This window comes from Oncorhynchus keta, chromosome 28 (genome assembly GCF_023373465.1).
Source record: "Oncorhynchus keta strain PuntledgeMale-10-30-2019 chromosome 28, Oket_V2, whole genome shotgun sequence".
NCBI lineage: Eukaryota > Metazoa > Chordata > Actinopteri > Salmoniformes > Salmonidae > Oncorhynchus > Oncorhynchus keta.
In genome coordinates this window covers 69,953,247-69,970,610 of record NC_068448.1, presented here as the reverse complement: position 1 = coordinate 69,970,610, position 17,364 = coordinate 69,953,247, and the positions used below count along the sequence as shown (strand labels likewise).

At 43.3% G+C, this 17,364-nt stretch overlaps 2 protein-coding genes across 2 annotated transcripts in view; one reads left to right on the top strand and one right to left on the bottom strand.

Annotated features, from left to right (window-relative positions):
* LOC118361753 (polypeptide N-acetylgalactosaminyltransferase 11-like) overlaps window positions 1-9,703 on the top strand; it is a 44,667-nt gene extending 34,964 nt beyond the window's left edge. The window contains exons 10-12 of the mRNA XM_035741947.2: window positions 1,485-1,589; window positions 6,153-6,290; window positions 9,082-9,703. Of these exons, the coding sequence (XP_035597840.1) occupies window positions 1,485-1,589; window positions 6,153-6,290; window positions 9,082-9,213 (375 nt within the window). The 3' untranslated portion in view covers window positions 9,214-9,703. The remainder of the gene's footprint in view (window positions 1-1,484; window positions 1,590-6,152; window positions 6,291-9,081) is intronic.
* Window positions 9,704-10,284: 581 nt separating this feature from the next.
* Window positions 10,285-17,364, bottom strand: part of kmt2ca (lysine (K)-specific methyltransferase 2Ca) — a 297,312-nt gene continuing 290,232 nt past the window's right edge. Inside the window, exons 52-61 of the mRNA XM_052484247.1 lie at window positions 17,155-17,267; window positions 16,459-16,542; window positions 14,996-16,178; window positions 14,607-14,743; window positions 13,957-14,099; window positions 13,042-13,225; window positions 12,651-12,767; window positions 12,442-12,515; window positions 12,218-12,326; window positions 10,285-11,991 (exon numbers count right to left, since the gene is read on the bottom strand). Of these exons, the coding sequence (XP_052340207.1) occupies window positions 11,899-11,991; window positions 12,218-12,326; window positions 12,442-12,515; window positions 12,651-12,767; window positions 13,042-13,225; window positions 13,957-14,099; window positions 14,607-14,743; window positions 14,996-16,178; window positions 16,459-16,542; window positions 17,155-17,267 (2,237 nt within the window). The 3' untranslated portion in view covers window positions 10,285-11,898. The remainder of the gene's footprint in view (window positions 11,992-12,217; window positions 12,327-12,441; window positions 12,516-12,650; window positions 12,768-13,041; window positions 13,226-13,956; window positions 14,100-14,606; window positions 14,744-14,995; window positions 16,179-16,458; window positions 16,543-17,154; window positions 17,268-17,364) is intronic.

Below are 17,364 nucleotides of genomic sequence, written 5' to 3'. Positions count from 1 at the left end.
GACAACGACCCTAAGCACACAGCCAAGACAACGCAGGAGTGGCTTTGGAACAAGTCTCTGAATGTCCTTGAATGACCCAGCCAGAGACCGGACTTGAACCCAAATGAACATCTCTGGGAAGACCTGAAAAAAGCTGTGCAGTGACGCTCCCCCTCCAATCTGACAGAGCTTGAGAGGATCTGCAGAGAAGAATGGGAGAAACTCTCCAAATACAGGTGTGCCAAGCTTGTAGCGTCATACCCAACAAAGTACTGAGTAAAGGGTCTGAATACTTAAGTAAATGGGATGTCAGTTCATTTAAGAAAAATGAGCAAAAATGCCAAACTGTTTGTGCTTTTTCATTTTGGGGTATTGTGTGTAGTTTGGGGGGGAAACTATTTTAGAATAAGGCTGTAACGTAACAAAATGTGTAAAAGGTAAAGGTCTGAATACCTTCCAAATGCACTGTATGTATTTCATATTGATAAACCACAGACAGCTCTGCTACATCCGTCTACCTGGGAGGACATTCATATTCTAGTTAGTTTGGAAGGACACTTCATAGTGATTTGTTATATATGGAATCCACAATCCATACACTGTCTGCCCCACAACCATTGTTATTTGTTTTGCTTTGTTGACGAAGCAGAGTTAGGGAGCGCCGGTGGAGCGCCGTGGGTGGGCGGACAAATAAGAAGTTTCACCTTTAAGTATTCCAGCTTTAACATACCTGGTTTTCTGAAGATATCAATAAGGTTATGGAAATAGGCTTAGAAATGAGGCAGTTGGAAAAAGGTCCCTCAATAGAATAATGACATTTGAAATATTCTTGTCTTGTCGATTCAGGGGAGTGGGTGTTGGGTCTATTGTACATTCCAGTGGGATAGTCTGGAGTATGGACATACGCTACTGGTTAAACGTTTTACAACACCTACTCATTAAAGGGTTTTTCTTTATTTTTTTACTATTTTCTACATTGTAGAATAATAGTGAAGATATTAATACTATGAAATAACACATATGGAATCATGTAGTAACCAAAAAAGTGTTAAACAAATCCAAATCCCTCTAATAGGACTACCCTATTGGCTATTTGTAGCATCTCAAATATAAAATACATTTTGATTTGTTTAACACATTTTTGGTTGGTACATGATTCCATATGTGTTATTTCAGTTTTGATGTCTTCACTATTATTCTACAATGTATAAAATGGTAAAAGAAATTAAGAAAAACCCTTGAATGAGTAGGTGTTGTAAAACTTTTAACCAGTAGTGTAACTTCAGTTGGTTTTTATCCATTTATCATGGATTGAGTTTATGGGCATTTCTTTTTTTTTGCAATCGCACAGTGCAGATGATCAGATCTCAAGATCTGAAGCCAGAACCATATTAATATAACATAGCAATGTTCTCAGATGCGCAGCCAGGCTGCAATAAAGATGACCTGGAACGCAACAGTGTCTTCACCTTAGACCGCTCACTTCTCCTTTTCTTTCTCTGTAGCTGCGGAACCTGAAGGCTGACAAGTGTCTGGTGGCCCAGGGGAGGTCCACCCAGAAGGGGGGCGCCGTGGTGCTGAGGTCCTGTGACACTCACAACACAGAACAGGTACACTAACTAACATATTAGCACCCCCCGCCCCCACCCCACCTCTGCCTTGGACATCTATATAATCTGTAGGGCCACCATACTGTGCTAGGATATTGTCTTTTCACATTGCACTTTCAAGCACGACTCAGCATTCTAAAAGCAAGCTAACAGGTGTGGATAGAAATCAGTCTGACCCTACACTGTACGATATTAACTGAAAAGAGCATGGTTTGGGTCGGCACAATACTGTGAAATATCCTCTACTGGTCTCTCTGCTTATCAACACTTTAACCCATAAGAATCTAAGCCCTGTCTAATCCGCGGGAGGGGGGTACAACTAAGCTATATGGAATTATTTTACTATTTGATTTAGAATATTAAGACCCCTTGAAGTATCCCCAAAATATATGAATTGTCCTTACTGCTATTAGCCCATACAAACGCATTGAATAACAGATTCACTACATGGAACAAAATAATTATAAAAGGAAGTTTGTTCTTCAGGGTCTGTCTTATATCTGAGAGATAGTTGAAGTCAGAAGTTTATATACACTTAGTTTGGAGTCATAAAGTTTTTCAACCATTCCACAAATATCTTGTTAACAAACTGTAGTTTTGGTAAGTCGTTTAGGACAGTCGTGCATGACACAAGTAATTTTTCACATACAGATTAATTTACTATCACAATTCCTGTGGTTCAGAAGTTGACATACACTAAGTTGACTGTGCCTTTAAACAGCTTGGAAAATTCCAGAAAATTATGTCATGGCTTTAGAAGCTTCTAATAGGCTAATTGACATCATTTCAGTCAATTGGAGGGGTACCTGTGGATGTATTTCAAGGCCTACCTTCAAACTATGTTCCTCTGCTTGACATCATGGGGAAATCAAAAGAAATCAGCCAAGACCTCAGAAATAAAATTGTAGATGTCCACAAGTCTGGTTCATTCTTGGGAGCAATTTCCAAACGACTGAAGGTACCACGTTCATCTGTACAAACAATAGTACTCAAGTATAAACACCATGGGACCACGCAGCCGTCATACCGCTCAGGAAGGAGACGTGTTCTGTCTCCTAGAGATGAACGTACTTTTGTGCGAAAAGTGCAAATCAATCCCAGAACAACAGCAAAGAACCTTGTGAAGATGTTAGATGAAACAGGTACAAAAGTATCTATATCCACAGTAAAACGAGTCCTATATCAACATGACCTGAAAGGCCGCTCAGCAAGGAAGAAGACACTACTCTAAAACTGCCATAAAAAAGCCAGACCACGGTTTACAACTGCAAATGGGGACAAAGATCCTACTTTTTGGAGAAATGTCCTCTGGTCTGAAAAATAGAACTGTTTGGCCATAATGCCCATTGTTATGTTTGGAGTAAAAAGGGGGAGGCTTGCAATCCGAAAAACACCATCCCAACTGTGAAGCTCGGGGGTGGCAGCATCATGTTGTGGTGTGCTTTGCTGCAGGAGGGACTGGTGCACTTCACAAAATAGATGGCATCATGAGGAAGGAAACTTATGTGGATATATTGAAGCAACATCTGAAGACATCAGTTAAGTTAAAACGTGGTCGCAAAATGGGTCTTCCAAATGGACAATGACCGCAAGCATACTTCCAAAGTTGTGGCAAAATGGCTTAAGGACAACAAAGTCAAGGTATTGGAGTGGGCATCACAAAACCCTGACCTCAATCCTATAGAAAATTTGTGGGCAGAACTGAAAAAGCGTGTGCGAGCAAGGAGGCCTACAAACCTGACTCAGTTACACCAGCTCTGTCAGGAGGAATGGGCCAAAATTCACCCAACTTATTGTGGGAAGCTTGTGGAAGGCTACCTGAAATGTTTGACCCAAGTTAAACAATGTAAAGGCAATGCTACCAAATACTAATTGAGTGTATGAAAACTTCTGACCTACTGGGAATGTGATGAAAGAATTAAAAGCTGAAATAAATAATTCTCTCTTCAGTTATTCTGACATTTCACATTCTTTAAATAGTGGTGATCCTAACTGACCTAAGACAGGGAATTTTTACTAAGATTAAATGTCAGGAATTGTGAAAAACTGAGTTTAAATGTATTTTGCTAAGGTGTATATAAACTTCCGACTTCAACTGTACAGTCGTGGCCAAAAGCTTTGAGAATGACACAAATATTAATTTGTACCCCCTGTATATAGCCTCCACATTTACTCTGTACCGGTACCCCCTGTATATAGCCTCCACACTGACTCTGTACCGGTACCCCCTGTATATAGCCTCCACACTGACTCTGTACCTCCACACTGACTCTGTACCCCCCCTGTATATAGCCTCCACACTGACTCTGTACTGGTACCCTCTGTATATCGCTACCCCTCTGTATATCCTCCACATTGACTCCACACTGACTCTGTACTGGTACCCTCTGTATATCGCTCCACACTGACTCTGTACCGGTACCCTCTGTATATAGCCTCCACATTGACTCTGTACCCCCTGTATATAGCCTCCACACTGACTCTGTACCAGTACCCCCTGTATATCGCTCCACACTGACTCTGTTCCCCCTGTATATAGCCTCCACACTGACTCTGTACTGGTACCCCCTGTATATAGCCTCCACACTGACTCTGTACTGGTACCCCCTGTATATAGCCTCCACACTGACTCTGTTCCCCCTGTATATAGCCTCCACACTGACTCTGTACCGGTACCCCCTGTATATAGCCTCCACACTGACTCTGTACTGGTACCCCCTGTATATAGCCTCCACACTGACTCTGTTCCCCCTGTATATAGCCTCCACACTGACTCTGTACCGGTACCCCCTGTATATAGCCTCCACACTGACTCTGTACCGGTACCCCCTGTATATAGCCTCCACACTGACTCTGTACCGGTACCCCCTGTATATCGCTCCACACTGACTCTGTACCGGTACCCCCTGTATATAGCCTCCACACCCCCCTGTATATAGCCTCCACACTGACTCTGTACCCCTGGTACCCCTGTATATAGCCTCCACATTGACTCTGTACCTGTATATAGCCTCCACACTGACTATGTACCGGTACCCCCTGTATATCGCTCCACACTGACTCTGTACCGGTACCCCCTGTATATAGCCTCCACATTGACTCTGTACCTGTACCCCCTGTATATAGCCTCCACATTGACTCTGTACTGGTACCCCCTGTATATAGCCTCCACACTGACTCTGTACTGGTACCCCCTGTATATAGCCTCCACATTGACTCTGTACCGGTACCCCCTGTATATAGCCTCCACATTGACTCTGTACCGGTACCCCCTGTATATAGCCTCGCTACTGTTATTTTTTCTATTAGCTTTATTTTTTATTTGTTTATTTTAGTTAATACTTTTCTTGAAAATGCATTGTTGGTTGTATTCGACGCATGTGAGAAATACAATTTGATTGTCGTCTCATCTTTCCATCGAGGGGTTTGTATGCCAAACCGTTTGGACGCTACAGACAATTTTGTAAGAAGTCCAATTTTCGGTATGTCTCAATGTCTGACAAACACCGCTCTAGCGCCATCACTTTTCACCCGAGAGGCGGAAGTGTTCCTTAGGTGGGTGCGGCGTCTCAAAACTAGTTCCCCCGATCCAGATTAAACCTTTTCCTGTACTTCAAACAAAGTTCCATGGATATTCTCCATCTAGCGATGGAGAAATAGGTTGTGTGAGACTCTGCCTCGCCTCCATCATATGGTCTACTATGCGTCACTGGCACTCATTATTCATGTTTCCAGCCTCTGATTGACCTACAGTGATAATAGAACCTTTACATGATTCTGACCTCTTTTTGACGCTTCTGTTAGTCCGGCGACAGGGACAATGGTTATAAGGGTTAGTGCTAGAATATGAAATGAGTTCTATTTCAACCTCCTATCTCCTGATCTTTCATTACCTTATTTCAACCATTGTTTATGGCTACAATGACTGTTTTTCTAGGAGGGTACGTTACTCTGGCTAGACGGGGAAAGTGCAGTATCTCAACCTGGAAATACATGAACTGTACCAGTACGTCCCCCCCTCCCAGGCTCTTTCAGGGTCACATCCACTGGAAGAGCTTCTATCTTTTCAAGCCTCAACTAAAAAAAATACACTTCCATTAGACAAGCTCTTCCACTTTCCTGTGTGTGTAAAAATGGTGCAGAGTGAGTCACGTTGTCTGTGTGGGGTAGAAGTTCAGCTGAAGCTACTGCAGTTCTGCACTGTGCCACATGTGTTCTCCCACTATGTCTTTTCCTCATGCGGTTCGCTCTCTATTCTCTTTCCATCTGAACTTCTGTCTTACTGCAGCAGTTCTTGGGTACACGTGTGAACGGTTGTTTGTGAAGTCGTCTACTGACAATTGAGGAGTGAAACTTTTTTGTCATAAGTATTGGGAGTAGGTCAAGTTTAAATTCTGGTTTATTCCACAGTCTATTGGGTATGGAATAAGGGCTTTTTAAATGTACATACATTTATATTCCTCACTCGAGTCTGTACCACGTGACATGGTTTCCTTATACAGTATATACTTATTCTGCCTTTCTTTCTCTCTCTCCCTAACCTACCTCCCTCTTCCTCCCCAGGAGTGGGCCTATGATGAGGAGCACGAGTTGATCCTAGCCGGCCTGCTGTGTCTGGACATGTCGGAGATCCGCTCGTCTGACCCACCCCGCCTCATGAAGTGTCACGGCTCAGGGGGCTCCCAACAGTGGACCCTCGGGGTGAGTTAGCTAGAGCCTCCACACTGTTGCTGAATCCACAAATCATCCCCATATCTGTATATAAAAGATGGGTTGGTTGTTTAGAAACAACTACTGGGGCTTGGATTGTTGACTTGAAAACATAAGTACATTCGCACAATGAGCACTTGTTGGCTTTCAAATACATTGTTACAGTTGTTGGTTAGCCATATTAGCATAGACGTAGATCAGTCAAAACAAGACATGGTATCAAGAACAAGATAAATCTAGCTGAAATGAGCCACCTATGACATGGCAGCTTCTTGTCATTGTCGCTAGCTATCTGGCCATTCCAAATCACAACAGACCTCTGTCCCATTGAAGCGTGTGTATCGTTTTCCTGACGTTGTCAGCTAACCCATCTATAGAAGCAAATAGGGCTATAGCAACTGTTGCAGTGACTGCTACCATCATCAGACCAGTACTGATATGACTAATACATTTCAGTATTACTGTGGCATTTAACTGGTGCATACCGCTGGTACCACGGGGCATCATGATGGTGATGACGAGATGGAATCACTTCTATTCAACCACCGCCAGTGGGCTCCTTTATTAGGTGCAGTAGATAATGTACGCAGTCTCTATCCTCTCCCTCCATTCTGTACAGTGCCTTCAGAAAGTATTCACACCCCTTGACCTTTGAAATTAGAGGCTAAATTTAAAATCTATTACATTAAGATTATTGTTTTGTCACTGGCCTACACACAATACCCCATAATGTCCAAGTGGAATTATGTTTTTACAAATGAATGAAAAGCTGAAATGTAGTCAACCCTTTTATGGCAAGTCTAAATAAGTGAAGGAGTAAAGTCACATGGACTCACTGAATGCAATAAGTGTTCAATGTGATTTTTGAATGACTACCTCATCTCTGTACCACACGCATACAATTCTCTGTTAAGGGCCCTCATTTGAGCAGTGAATTTCAAACCCAGATTCAACCACAGAGACCAGGGAAGTTTTGAATGCCTCGTAGGGAAGGGCACCTAATGGAAAAAAAAATAGTAAGCAGACATTGAATATCCCTTTGAGCACGATGAAGTTATTAATTACATTTATGTCCTGAATGCAAATCCAACAACATATCACTGAGTACCACTATTCATATTTTCAAGCATGGTGGTGGCTGCATCATGTTATGAGTATGCTTGTCATCGCCAAGGACTGGGAGTTTTTTAGGATAGAAAATAAATTGAATAGAGCAAAGTCCTAGAGTAAAAAGTGGTTCAGTCTGCTTTCCAACAGACACTGAGAGACAAATTCACCTTTCAGCAGGACAGTAACCTAAAACACAAGGCCTATACACTGGAGTTTACCAAGATGACATTTAATGTTCCTGAGTGGCCTAGTTACAGTTTGGACTTAAATCTGCTTTAAAATGGCTGTCTAGCAATGATCAACAACCAATTTGACAGAGCTTGAAAAATGTAAAAAATAAATGTGCAAAGCGTTTAGACTTACCCAAAAAGACTAATTGCTGCCAAAGGTGATTCTAACTTTTATTGACTCTGGATTGACTACTTATAATTTAAACTAATGATCGAATTTGTCCTCCTCTTTGGCAAGTATTTTCTGTAGATGGTTGACAAATCTATTTTAATCTCACCTTGAAACACAAAATGTGGAGGAAAATAAATTGAGGGGTGTGACTACACTACATGACCAAATGTATGGGGACACCTGCTCATAGAACATCTCATTTCAGAATCATGGGCATTAATATGGCGTTGGTCCTCCACTTTGCTGCGATTACAGCCTCCACTCTTCTGGGAAGGCTTTCCACTAGATGTTGCTGCGGGGACTTGCTTCCATTCAACCACGAGCAATAGTGATGTTGGGCGATTAAGCCTGGCTCAGTCGGTGTTCCAATTCATCCCAAAGGTGTTTAATGGGGTTGAGAATAAGGCCAGTCAAGTTCTTCCACACTGATCTTGACAAACCAGTTCTGTATGGACCTCGCTTTGTGCACTGGGGCATTGTCATACTGAAACAGGAAAGGGCCTTCCCCAAACTTTTGCCACAAAATAGGAAGCACAGAGTTGTTTAGAATGTCATTGTACACTGTAGCATTAAGATTTCCCTTCACTGGAACGAAGGGGCCTAGCCCGAACCATGAAAAACAGCCCCAGACCATTATTCCTTCTCCACGAAACTTTACAGTTGGCACTGCAATCGGGCAGCGTTCTCCTGGCATCCGCCAAACCCAGATGGTTAAGCGTGATTCACCACTCCAGCCGACGCTTGGCACTGCGCATGGTGCTCTTAGGCTTGTGTGCGGCTGCTCGTCCATGGAAACCCATTTCATGACGCTCCAGACAAACAGTGTGTGTGGTGACGTTGCTTCCAGAGGCAGTTTGGAACTCGATAGTGAGCGTTGCAACCGAGGACAGACCATTTTTACTGTTCTGTGAGCTTGTGTGGCCTACTACTTCATGGCTGAGCAGCTCCTAGAGGTTTCCATTTCACAATAACAGCACTTACAGTTGACACGGGTAGCTCAAGCAAGGCATAAATTTGACGAATTGACTTGTTGGAAAGGTGGCAACCTACAGTATGACGGTCCCACGTTGAATGTAACTGTGCTCTTCAGTACGAGCGATTTTTATACACCTGTCAGCAACGGATGTGGCTGAAATAGCCGAATCCACTAACTTTTGCATATGTAATGTACTTTCTGAAGGCAGGTTATGCAACATATGGCCCTGTCTTCCTCCTCTACCCCAATTCTGTATGTAAACACATGGCCCTGTCTTCCTCCAACCCTATCCAGAAAAGCAACCGGCTGTATCAAGTCTCAGTGGGCCAATGCCTGGCCGTGGTCGACCCAATCAGCCCCAAGGGATATGTTGCCACGGCAATCTGCAACGGCTCTCAGTCCCAGCAGTGGCAGTTGGAGGGCTGATGTTGATACCCCACGACTAGTTACATACCAGACGCTGACTGCCCCCCCCCCCTCTGGATGGGGGGAGTACTGCATGCTGCTACAACTAAGCAAGAGAGGGATGGAACTAATTATATGGACTGTGTTCTTGAAGAAAACGAATGCTGTTTGTCTTCAGAACTGCTTCCGGCCTGACGTGCACAAAGTATGGAGCTCTAAGTGGGTACGCTATATGTACTGTAGTCATTCGTATGCCTGACTTCCCCCTCTTGAAAATTAGTATTCCATGTCCTGTTTTAGATAATTATTTTTACAATGCATCATGCAAATTATTTTTAATTTAATCCAATTTGCACAGCACTCTTGCATTAGACAATTCAGAGAAACGTGTAATCTTGTATAAGTCCCAAACAAGTGTTTACTAAGAACAATGAACTGTCAGTGTTAGAGGTTTTAGAGTTAAATTGCATTTTATTCTGTACTTATTACAATCTGATATTAATTGCTATGACATACAGTACTGCATGTTATTTAGTTGACATTTCTTTGGGAGTATCTTTCTGTTGTACAAATATTTTGATCACTGGAGTTTGTTTTTGAAGTTATGTATTTTTCATGCCCTTGAAATGTGCAAGGCAACTTCCTTAATACTGTATTGATAGGCTACACTGTGTTAGCTCTACATCAGGTATATTGACCAAGTGATGGATAGTGTGTGCAGTCTACGTAAATCATGTCAAATAGAAATAGAATTTCCTACAGTATCTAGCGGGTCTTGGGTCATGCCCACAATACTAGCAAAACCATCCATACTCACGGCCTGTTCTGCACTGTACTGGTGAGCTATGATGGTTGAACAAGATCTGACAATGATTTGAGTTCTAGTTTTTCCCTTATCAAATCCAAATGTAATTTCTTAAGTTATGTGGTGCAGTTTTGTATTAATTATTCTCTTTTGCAATGAGGCAACCAACTAAATGTTTATTTGAAGTATGAACATCCCTTTTGACAAATTTGCAATTGATTAAAAGTCTGTCAGGCTCTTACTAAAATGTTGTCCATTTACCCCCACAGAGAAAAGTAGCGCAAATGTAAGATGTAAAATATTTTATTTTTTGTAAATGATCCTAAATCTGATTCCAAACTCCATCACACGCTGTATACTTCAAAAAGGCTTTTTAGACATTACTATACAGGACAAAGAAAAGAGACACTATTAAAGAGGTCTGAATATTGTACAAGAGGAGAAAATATCCAAGAAACAAATTTCATTAACCATTATGGAAAATTATATACAATTGATTCTTCTGAAAGTTTAAAAATACATCATGCCATGTACTGTTTATTACAACGAGACTGAATATACCAACTTTTGTACACTTCACACACATGAAAACTTCATTTCAAACTGGTCAACGAAATGCTAGTACCAGATTCCAATTTTCGTGATTGAGTGTAAAGAAATCAAAATGATCATACAGTAGCATATTTTTTCTCAACTAGCCGGCACTAAACAGAATGTTTATGAAATGTAAACAAAAAACAAAAATCATTTCATGTGAAAAGCATAATTGTGTCTCCTGCAACTGGTAAGTAAAATGCATTTTTTCCCCCAAGCACAGCATTATCTGTATGAGGTGAATCTCAGAGTGACTGCTGTACACATACAGTTAAACAAGCTAACTGATGGTTTGGTGGCTTCCAACCTTAAATTCACAGTTCTCTCTAATTCTACATTCACGTCAGATTAACTAGGGTTAGGATTTCAGTCGTCTCGATGTGATTGGTGCTCTCTTTGATTGCGCGTGTCAATGCAAACAGAAATTGTCCCAAGGAAAATGAAACGCAAAGTATATTCTTCAAGTGGTCAGAATTTGACAACACAACTTAATTCTAAATACAACAAAAATACTCTAGATTTTTTTTTTTACACATTCTGTACAGTTTTATACAGCACATAAACTCTTAGAATGATATGACATCCTTCTTAAATACTTTTCTCAAAAAAAATGTATTCACCCAAACAGCCATGATGTAGTTATGGTAGCATGTGGTCAATTGTTTACTTAATTGACTATTTACACTTTGTATAAAGTAACACGTTCTGATCAGACTGGGCAGCAGTTTGCCGGCGATTCCATAATAAATACAAAAATGCTCGTATTTTACATAAAAGGAAAAAAACTGACTCATGGAATCAAGTATTTTCGACTAAATTTGTTTTAGTGCAAGTTAACAATCCCTTAGCTTTGTCCCTAAGGAAGTCTTCTCTGTACATTCCTTGTTCAGTGGTGTCTACATTTCTGTAACTATATGTATATATATATTTGTATATATTTCATAATCCAGAGGACCTGCCTCAATAACTAAATAAGGCGGTGGCCAGCACAAAACTCTCCTGGTCAACTGGTGAATTCTACCCCAAAACACCCTCCCCTAATCCATTCATTTATATATATATATATAAAGTGAAAGACTCGGTTCTCAGCCTCAAAAAGAATTGTCTTCGTGCCTGCGATGCCCCTTCCCTCTTTAGTCTTCTCTAACAGTTCTGCGGTCAGTGTCTTGCCCTGATAAGTTGTCTTTGTTTAAGTAATACGTTTTTCAGCTGACGAACCAACAAGCATATAAAAAGATAACAAGGAATGTGTGTGCGCCATCATTTGGAAGTGTTGTAGCCTGTATTTTGCCCCAACTGTCCCTGTTCTAATTCATCCATTTCCGGCAATTAACCGCACCGCAGTGACAAGGGATCTTATGCTGGTCGTCCTCCAGGTCAAATTTGTAGTCGTAGCACAGCTGAGAGAAAGAGAGAGAAATCAGATCAACACTTCAGGTGCTTATTACTTCAATGACAAACTGATGATAACGATGCACAATTCTATGCATGCTTGATACAACGAGACCATTCTTAAACATTAGCTGATGTCACATGGCTGAGGTAGCCACTAGCCACAGTGCAATGTGTCTCCAGTCTCTACTTTCAATAACGAGGCATATTGCTAATGAAAAGAGGATATCTTACCTCTTCTCCTCTCTGGATATTGCGGCAAGAGCTGATGATGATCTTGTCGCCTCTCTCCAATCTCACGGCCTCTGCGATGCAGTTGGGGGCGCAGGAGTGGTTGATGTATCTGAGGACGATGCCAAAGGTAAACCACTTTCCTACATGCTAGCGACATTTACACAGAGTTGAAATGTAACACAAGTAGGGTCAAATGGTGTATTCTGAACGTAGGAAACTCTTACCTTGCTGGTCCGCCAGTGATGGTGGCATCGACAACATGCTCACTGTCCAGGCGGAACATGTAGACTCCCCGGTTCTGCACCACAGCAAGGGAATAACATGGAAGATACAACATTGCCATTCTTCTCTTATGTTATCATGTAGATGTTAAGATGAAGGGGGATGATATTTAGTCTTGTGGGAAACATATGGCAATGGTTTCTGAACTCACCTGGGATTCGTACATCTTCTCCATCCGGTTGGCGACCTCATTGCGAATGAGGGTACCAATGTACTCAATCACCATGGTGTGGGACTCAATGTCCCTGGCGGCGTACAGACCCAACCCCTGCCAGGACAGAAACCGTGAGGGTCAACACCTCAAATACTGAACTCAATGAATCTGAAAGCAAACGACCACTATGAATGATGCCATATCAGTCATGTCCTCATAACCCAACAGGTAACTTGTACTTACTTACCACAAAAGCAACCAATTGAATTCAATCAATGTGCATCAAGCAAAATGGATTGAGATACTTCTGTGCCTGAATAAGTTCAACAATTATATTGAATGTGCATCAGGGCCTGATTCTGCATGTAGCCCTAGCACAGTGACAGACCTGAATGCGGGAGCGCGCCAGGTACACGTTGCTCTTCCACTCAGCTTTCATGCGTCGGTACTGGAAGGGGACGGATGCAAACTGCTTGGGGATCACCTCTTCCGGTGCTTCCACCACACCCACGCTGCCAACCGTCTGCATGGACTTAGAGGAGACGATGCCGGTGCTGGACAAAGTGTGAGGTCTATGGGAAGAGGAGGAGCCAAAACATACAACACCCTGAAGCATTCCCGCAGGAAGTAGCATATGACCATCGAAATAGAAACGCAGTACTACCATTCTACTTATTCTATTTCTATGCATGTATGACATTGATGGAAAGGTGATTGAACGGCAAGTGGGACTGCATTTTGGTGGTTTTCTGGACAAACAGACATGGATAATCTCCATTTAAAGGTCCAGGAATAAGCTTCATTTGGGTCCGGGGAAAGCGGTGTTCCACCAAATGAGAAGCCAGAGTTATTGGGGTGGAAAGGCAGTTCATGTGTGGCTGGGAGCAGATATACCAACATGTAACGGTAAGTACCATTCCAGGAACCCAGGATATTTAACATTAGCATTATTTTACAGCGAATGTGTCACTTATGCGTCATCAGGGAACTAAGACAGTAAGATGTACAATGCTGACTGATAACAGATGTGACATTGAAGGATGACTATTTCAAGAAAACAGTGATGAGGGAAGCCAGTTATCTTTTGTTACTGAGCTGTTAATTGATTTAAACAAATGAAAGCTGAAAGATGACCTTCAAGCAGGCAGCAGTGAAGTTAAAGGAAGTTAAACAACATGCATAAAGAAAGAGGAGAGCGAACACCTTGTTGTGGATGGAACAAAGACAAAGTGTTGCTGAGATAAAACAGTGATCAACCCAAACAAACATGGCAGGAACTTAAGTGTAAAATGACACAGAATACCTTAACACCAACCTCTTGACATGGCTGCAGGCCTTGGGTTCTGAGCGGGCACTGCCAGTTGGGTTTATGGCCAAGGGGAGCTCCATGAGAGGGTTGCGTCCGAACCGGAAAGTATATCTGTCACAGGCTTCTACTCCGGGAAGCTGCACACACACATTTTTTTAATTTTAAAAAACATTTTCAAGCAGTTTAATCCATTAAAATGGGTCAATAATAACCAATAGTTGTTAATTACAAGCTGCAATTAAGTATTCATCTTACTTTAAACACTCAACAGGACATTTCAGGTTTCCATTAAGATACATTATTGAACTGTTTTTCCTACAGGGAGTTTATAAAATAGTTCTCTTACACCACTTAACCTTAGACTGAAAAAGTGCTTTCATAATCAACTGCAAAGTCAGATAAAACTAGTGTGTTTGATGGAGAACCTTTCATCAAAGTACTTAGAGTGCATATGGAAAGCCTTTTCCTTTAAAGCACCTAATGGAGTTGAAGTTATTTTGCATGGGAGCTTTTAACACAAGTGTTAAAAATTTGCCCAAACCAATTCAAAAGTCAAAACCAAACTGCTATACTGCACACCCACCTAAAACGTTCAACTCTCTCAAACTATTCATTTTACTCTCTCTTGCCATCTCTGCTCTTACCGATTCTACGATCCTGGTGACGGCGGTGACAGTGAATCCAAACAGGTCCTCTCCCTTCAAGTAGACGGGGAACAGTTTCAGAGTTCCTGATTCGTTACGCCGGTCAGCCACAGGCTCCAGAATCTTGTCCCATACACCTACAACACAGAGGGGAGATTCCACAGTCAGGGTAACTAGATTAATTTATCAGGATGTGTCTAGTTTTACTTTGTGTAAATCTAACCATAACCCACACTTTGGCTGGTTTTCTAACCATCCTTCACCCTGTTTCTACACTAGACAAATGCATTTGTCAAAGTATTTGAGGTGAGTTTGATGTAGGTTTTGAATTGTTTGCACATAAGTGGACCTGAAATATTTGACTTATGCATTTGACCCTGCCCTCTTACCTTTGGGTGAGGCGCCGGTGAGCACCAGGTCATCGTAGCCTTGCTCTATCATCCGCACCACAAACTCCGGCTGGCCCTCGTTCTCCTCCACCGAGCACAGGTAGCGGCATCGGTGGTTGCCTTGGCGTGTGCTCCAGTAGATGCGGCTGGCCCGGTAGCCCACGGGGAAGATGGCGTTCGCTGAGTGGAAGGCAGCCATCTGCTGGGGCAGCAGCTGACCCACGGTGTGGAACACCAGGCTTCCCACGCGGAACGTGTGCCGGCGCTCGCCACGCTGCACGATGCTGGCCATCTGCCGTGCCTCGTCGCGCTGCACGTAGACGCGGCGGAACACTGTGAAGCATCGCAGCTCCTGGTCGTGGTGGGTAGTGGCGGGCGCCACGGCCCTGTCGCCTCCTCTCCCGTCGCCACCGCCGATGCCACGGGGCCGGTGCAGGTGACACAGCATTGTCTTGTCCTTGAAGAAGGTGCACTGTGCCTTGAGCGCGCACGTGAAGTGGTAGGCGTTGCCGCAGCGCAGTCGGTGGCAGCCACTGGTGGCGCCTGTCTGCTGGCAGTAGGTGCAGCGCACTGCCATGCCCCGCCGCAGTGCCAGCTCCACGTTGATCAGGGCGCCCGCCTGCGTCTCATACACCTCAGATGACCACAGAGCGCAGTTCAGGTGTACCCACAGGTCCAGGTCCAGGTTGAGGAGGCGTGCGGGGCCGTCTGTCATGCCATCGCCCTCCTCGTGGCAAAAGCAGCAACGCCGCAGGTCCCGGGGGAGGGGATCGGGACGCAGAGAGGCACCCAGCTTCCTCAGCAGCTCATCCACCTCATCCTCACCGGGCAGAGAGGACAGCAGGCTGCCTCTAGTGGGAAACACGACGTGTACACTCCACTTGCGCCAGCGCAGGCCCTTCCAGCGCTTGTGGTGGCGGGGCGACATGTCATCACCACCCCCGCTGGCAGAGTGGACTGCTCGGGGCCTTGGCTTGAGCTTGACCGTCACCTTGAGGGTGTCCGGCTTGGGTTTCTCTGTGGGGAAGGAGATGGGAGGGGGGCTGGAGGGGGTAGACTGTTTGGGCTGCAGCTGGGCCAGGCAGTGGACGTCCAGTGTGGACATGTTGTTACTATACTGGTGGAGCACCTTAGACGGGCTCTCTTTGACCGACGACTCAGGCAAGAGAGGAGACGTGTTTGGCTGCGAAAGAGAGTTTACTCATATTAGGAATCCAATGAAAAGTCTCATGCTAATTACTCTCAGCATTGGCATCTTTGTTTGCCCAGCTGTGGTCATTGTTAGACCATGTTAGAATAGTCCACCTGCTTTTTGACTGCGCTAAAATGAAAACCCATAAATCCACTCATTCTCCATGCAATCTACAACCTATTGTAACAATCCTGCCTTGTCGTCTGTCTCCCTACCGTACTGGTGTCAGTGAGGTTCTCAAAAAGCTAAGAGTCCAGTTGGAGATACACACCTTACTGTCTGTGGCTTTGGACTGTGTGGCTGCGGTGTGGAGGACAAAACAGTTGCAGCTGCAGAAGACCTGACTCGGTCTCTCCTGTAGAAAGCAGAGACATCAGCGTCATGTTCAGTTGCCGCAAAAATAAAGGAAATGCTCTGAAACTGGGAGGACAACTAAACCTGTCCAATAAGAAACTTGTTTTTTTTCTGTTGCAAAACGTTTTGCCTTTAATGACCAGAAACCAGGTCACTTGTTCTGAACATGCATTAGTCTAGAAACAACCATTGTTTTTTATTTTACCTTTATTTAATCTAGACAAGTGTGTACATGTGTGGGCTGGTAGGAGGAGAAGATCAAAAGGTAACTCCTGATTTAAACAGGCTGGCTGTTAACCTAATTAAATCATGCTCAACCCAGGCCATCCCCACTCATCTCGTGGTAAATCAGACGGTGCGTCGCGGCAGTTAGGTTTACTTTATTTCATTACTATTGTTGGGCTTAGGATTTATCTAATTCCATATCAACAAAACTGATCATTTTCACTGTACACTACTAGTGAATGTATTATGGTAATACTTAAAATAATTGACAATTCATATTCTTATACGATAGGAATTAATTTCAGGCTTTTGCAGTTTAAATGATTAAACATGTTCATATTAAGTAACAATACTTGCTTCAGTTGAGAACAACTGATCTGGGGCTTACCCGTTTGCTGCAGGCTAGGTCTTTGATGGACTTGCGCACTCCGTTTCCCAGAACCACCACCTTGCAGTGGCAGCACCACTGGGGTTTAGGCCCCTCCCCCCTGGCAGCTGAACCTAAAACACATTTTTACATCAATTCGTCACAAAAAACACCTGGGTGAAAGACAGCTGAACAAGAAGGAAACAGACAGATATTGTGATTGCATTGGGG